General features: G+C 53.6%; 1 protein-coding gene across 1 annotated transcript in view; it reads left to right on the top strand.

Moving 5' to 3' along the window:
* Window positions 1-5,644, top strand: part of RYR2 (ryanodine receptor 2) — a gene marked incomplete in the record, with an annotated part of 234,621 nt that overhangs the window by 110,926 nt on the left and 118,051 nt on the right. Inside the window, 2 exon segments of the mRNA XM_027770831.1 lie at window positions 1,724-1,813; window positions 3,305-3,442. Coding sequence (XP_027626632.1) covers window positions 1,724-1,813; window positions 3,305-3,442 — 228 coding nt within the window.

Genomic DNA, 5,644 nt, shown 5'->3' with positions numbered 1-5,644 from the left:
GGCATGCAGAGAAATGCCGTGAAAGCCGTTTCTGAACTTGGGTCTTTCGTGACCTCTGGAAGCCCAGAAGTCACCTCTAAGGAAACTCGTCTTTAAAAGCATTCACTGGCTGATTTGTTGAGATGGAGACAGAGAGAGAGACAGGCAGCCTCGGCCCGATGCCAGCTTAGCCGAGATCACGGCAGGCATTCCACTTTGCGCTCGCCACACGCTCGCCGTGGGGAGCAGACCCCCACCCTCACCGGGCCTTGTGCTGCCACATGTCCACACTGGCTGCGAGGTTCGGGCTTCCGCGTAGTTTGTTAGATGAGGGCCTGAGCGTGCTAAGTCGACGTGGGGTGATTGCCATTCCTTCTGCTCTGCTGTGCTCTCACTTCCAAGATCAAAGTTACTGAACTAGAGCACATCAGCCCCATGACGTGTGTTTGTGCGTGCGCATGTGTGTGTGCACATCTGTGTGCATGCGTGCATGTGTGTGTGTAAGAAAAACCACCCCACTGGGAAACCACGCCATTGTTTGGGAGACAATGCCCATGTACTGGGACCTTTCCTTTTTTTTTTTTTTCTTTTGAAAGGGGTGCGTGCACTCGCCAGAAAGGTAGAGAGAGACAGAGAGATAGAAAGCGAGAAATCACCCCCCGGGGGAATGGCCACGTTGCAATCCCTTCTCCTCCATTCTCTTCTCGGGATCTTGGGCATGCATGCACATGTGCTCGGTGTGAGTTTAAGCCACTGGGCCTGGGACTCAAACTGCAATTGACGACATGGGAGTCCAGCGACCCAGCCATTCCGCCATCTGCTGGTCCCCACATACTAGGACATTTCTAAAGGGGATGTTCTGTGTGTACACTTGCGTGTAAGTTGGGCCTAGTTTGAACTTGAGCCAGGTGGCTAAAGTGGGTCCTCAGGGAACTGAGCGAGGCGGAGTGGCAGTCGTGCCCGGCGTGCAGACGTGCGTCCAGGGAGGGCGCTCGTCGCATAGTAGCCGCGTTCTGCCGCTCCACCTCGTGTTCCCTTCCGGGCTTTGCCCTGGCCAGCCAGGGTCACTCCCTCCAAAACCCTGGTCCACGGTTGGTTGTGACAAACGCACAGCTCCTGGCTCAGTGACAAGTGGGCACGCCAGGAGGGTCTGCTTGCTCAGGACCCCACCAAGGAGTGGGCATGTGGAGGTGGTGATGGGGGACACTGCAGGAGGGCAGTCCCGCAGCACACAGGGTTGGCACACCGCTGGGCGAGGTCGCAGACGTCTGGTATAGGGATGGGCCAGACAGGGTGACAGCTCAGGGAAGCCCTGGGACACCCACAGGTCTCCTGTAGTGATGAGCTCTCCTGTGCAACTGTTGCAGGTGGGTCCCAGCGGGTCAGAATCCATCTCCCTGGGGCTGGGCGACCCTGTAAGTCTTCTCTGAATAAGCCTGCTTACGGCCACACAGACAGACCTGCGGCTAGAGAAAGACAGGGTCTCTTGGCTCTGGTTAAAAAGATGCGCTCCAGCCGGCCTCTTTCCACCTACTGTGCTGGGCGCAGATCTCTGTATTGGCTTCTGCTTGAGCCATGCCTGTCCCTTTTAGACTTATTTGATCAAATGCACACTTAAACATGCACACTTAAACATGCACACCTAAACATGCACACTTAAACATGCACACTTAAACATGCACGCTTAAACATGCACGCTGCCCTACACACTGGAGAACTTACGCACACAGCATTTCTGTTTTAGCTGGCAAACGGATGGGTTTACGGAGAGGTGTACTCGGACTCGTCCAAGGTCCAGCCCTTGATGAAGCCATACAAGCTACTCTCCGAAAAGGTGAGGCGCCTTGTTCCCGTAGTGATAGTGTTCATGTTTTGGGGAACTGTGTTGTTACATATTTATTTTCTTAAAATGTCTTTTCTGTGTTTAGTACTTTTTTACTTTTATTCATAGGTCCCACTTTTTATCTTGTATTTTGCCTGTTTCTTCTCATCCCCGTTTTCTGTCAGTATGCCGTTGGTTACTGGGCTCTCTTGTGACTGTCCCCCTCTCCCCTTTCTAAGCTGGAGGGTACAGACAGGTCCTGCAGCCCCTCCTCTCCCGTCCCACCCCCGCTTGGGGCTTTGGGCATGTGCTGCCAGTTTCAGGGGTTGGACTGGTCGGCCATGCGGGGTCCAGCCGTGCATGGTCACCAGGCAGTGGGGCCGGCCTTCTCTTTCCTCTTCATATTTGCTCTTGTCCCGTCATTTTACGGACTTTAGCGATGATCTTATTATTCTGAATAGTTTCTTGATGAAGGAGGAAGGGATGTTTAGTGTACTTACGCGTTCGTGGACTTGACTTCTTTGAGGGAAAGGGAATTTTCTCGAGGGAAGTCTCGTGTGCCGCCCTGGTCATCCTTGAGTGTGCCGCCCTGCCCTGGCCTCCTCGAGGCGCGGGATTACAGGTTTCCCCGCCACTGGGCCCAGCATGGAGGTGGGACCCAGAATTGAACCGGGGCCTCCCCTGTGGTTCCTGTCTGTGTGGTACAGCGCTACCGCAGTGTGACACCACAGCTGGGTCAGAATGCCCGTCTCCACAAAGGAAGAGAAAAGGCTTTTCTAGCACGGGCCCGAGGAGGAGGTCGCTCCCTCTTTGCTCGGAGGGTGGAGCGGTGGAGTATGCACGTGGTCACACAGCCTGTCACCCTCAGACTCCCGTGAAGTATGTGGGCTGGGAAACCCACCCCCTGCTAAGCGGTGAGCGAGGACTGCTCCTAGCGGCATCCGTCAGCCCCGTTCCGTCCATCTCCGCTGTTTAGAACTCTACCTTCATTTTTATTGCTAAGTAAGCTATGCTGATAATTTTTACATTTTTAAAAAATATTTTTAAATCGTTATTCATACATTAAATCGCTGTCCATCATCTAGATTGTGAAGAGGCTTTACCCAGCATGAGTGACACCTCAGTCCAGCCCAGCTGAGACCACACACATCCTCGTCAACAGATGACAAACCTGACCTGTGTTCCCCACGTGTCTTACCTCTCCATTTCCCCCACATTCCCTCCGCCCCCCCACTCTCTTTCCACGTTGTCTCTAGTGTCCATACGATTACTAATACTTTTTTGCTCCCCAGTCTTTCAGTCCCGACCACAGAGTGCCGACAGTCGGTGTATGTTAAGTGACTGTGAAACAAATCTTCCATACTCACCCACTTTCTATCAAATTCCAGCTGGTCTTTTTTTTAAAGTAAAGGTGATCTATTTTAGAATAAAGTGTTAACTATTTAAACTTCTCATTTACGGTTGTAATTTTACAGTTTTTTTGTTTGCTTGTTTTTGCTTTAGGAAAAAGAAATTTATCGCTGGCCAATCAAGGAATCTTTAAAGACCATGCTGGCATGGGGCTGGAGGATCGAGAGGACGCGGGAGGGGGACAGCATGGCCCTGTATAACCGGGCTCGCCGCATTTCTCAGACTAGCCAGGTGAGGGACACAGGGCGGGATCGGCTTTTCCCTTTAGAAATGACTAATGCCTAATTCAGTCATTGGGTTTTCAAAAAACGTGATTTGGCTATGTCACTGGACTCCCACGTAGTCAACTGCGGTTCAAGTCCCAGACCCGGTGGCTTAAACTCACGCCGGGCGCATGTGTGTGTGTGCCCAAGATCCCAAAAGGAGAATGGAGGAGGAGGGATTGCAGCGTGGCCATCCCCCCTGGGGGGGGGGGTGATTTCTCGTTTTCTGTCTCTCTGTCTGGCAAGTGCACGCGCCCTATAGCAAAAACCTCTCAAAAAAAACCCAAAACCAAACCAAAACAAAAAAACGTTATTTAAAAATTCCGAAGACTAACTTAAAATCCAGAAGGGAGAGAGAAGAGAACTTGTTCATTTAAGGAATTTATTCCTTAGGTTTTGTCTGTCTGTTTTACTGATAGTCCTGTCATGAGACACGTATCCTGGGTGGGTTCTGTCACTCCCGATCCCCTTTCTGCAGCCCTCCATCTCCTTGGGATCCTGGTGCCCACGCGCGTGCCCGGCACGTGTGCCTGGCCTGGGCGGCCTCCAGCACTGCTACCATGCCACACTAGCTGGCCATATGTCTTGCTGGTGTGGGGCGAGCCGACCTTTGGCCTCTGTGTGGAGTTTAAGCCAGAGCCTCGCTCTCCCTGGCTGGTTCGGGATGGGGATTGAGTGAGGCCTGAGGTCCCCGGACACAGGAGCAGACAACCGCTCAGCCCGCTCAGGCAGGGCCCGGGATCGCCTCAAGGACACGGCTCGTGCTTGGCTGGCAGTGCTTCCGAAGCCAACCCTGTCTACACCTGCCCAACGTAACACTTGGCCTTTGCAGTCATTCGGGTTCTCATTTTAGAATGGTAAAAAGTGCATCTGCTTTGCAGTTGCGGGGAACAAACGGGGTGACTGCTGTGGACGAAAGCAGGTTATGGTCAAGGCTCTGGGCTCACAGGGGCAGGTGGTGCCTGCGTGTCTCAGCATGGTGGCAGCCGTCGGCCAGGTGTCCTGGACGCTCCCGTCTGATGCTGCACTGAGGGTGGTTAGTGCTGGCTCAGCCCTTCCACCGTTTTCACTGCAGCAAGGAGAGGGGCTGTCACCTACCTGGCAGGGAGAGGCCGAGCGTGGGAAGAGCTGAGGGTTGGAAATGCACAGGTCGGAGCCTGCTAGCCGTAAGGGCCCAGCCGGGGTGGGCTGTGTGTTGCTGATGCCCCTGCAGACACCGCCGGTCCCGGGTGGGCAGCCATCTCACTGGCCTGTGGCCCCTCAGCTAGGTTTTCATCATCGGAGCAGCTTGGCTCTAGAGTGGAGGAAGCCCACGCGACGGCTGTTAAGTGGCATTTGACGGTTACCTCTGAAGTCTGTGGGCTCCGTGGTCAGCTTAGCTGGTGTGGGGGTACAACAAACACTCCTTGTCACGAGGACGCAGGTGCCACCTTGACCTACAGGTCACGTCACAGTCTACTGGACCTGGTGGGTCCTGGTGAGAGGCGGGGGGCCCAGTCACATCTGACCCGCGGTCGAGGGCTGCACACGGGCTGAGGCTGCTGCAGTGTGGCCGTCCGGCCGGCCCTGGGTGAATCCCGCTCTGTCTTACGAGCATGATTTGAGGTGCATTTTTATTTTGCTTTTTGTTTCTGCATTTGTAATATGAGAATACACGCAATTGTGGAATACACTAAGATACGGTTTTAGATTTATGAGCAGGAACCGGAGCTCATTCTGGGGCACACCTTCATATGCCATGACATTCGCGAGACCTGAAATCGACGAGGAAATATATTTTATTTTTAAAATGCTATAAGTTAGGGCCAGCAGGTGGCATGGTGGTTAAGGTTCTGGACTCCTACATGGCCAACCGTGGTTTAAGACCTGGACCTGACAGCTTGAAATTCACGCCAGGATCATTTGCATGTACATGCCCTAACTCCCAGGAGGGGGATGGAGGAGAAGGGACGACCGTGGCCACTCCCAGGCTGATGTCCTGCTTCGCCTCTCTTTGTCTGTCCTCTCTGTCTGTCTCTCTGTCTGTCCTCTCTCTGTCTCTCTCTGTCTGTCTCTCTCTGTCTGCCCCTCTCTGTCCTCTGTCTGTCCTCTCTCTCTGTCTGTCCTCTCTCTGTCTGTCTGTCTCTCTCTGTCCTCTCTCTGTCTCTCTCTGTCTGTCTCTCTCTGTCTG

Source organism: Tupaia chinensis, unplaced genomic scaffold, assembly GCF_000334495.1.
Source record: "Tupaia chinensis unplaced genomic scaffold, TupChi_1.0 Scaffold000161_1, whole genome shotgun sequence".
NCBI lineage: Eukaryota > Metazoa > Chordata > Mammalia > Scandentia > Tupaiidae > Tupaia > Tupaia belangeri.
This window is presented reverse-complemented; position numbering and strand designations above follow the sequence as displayed.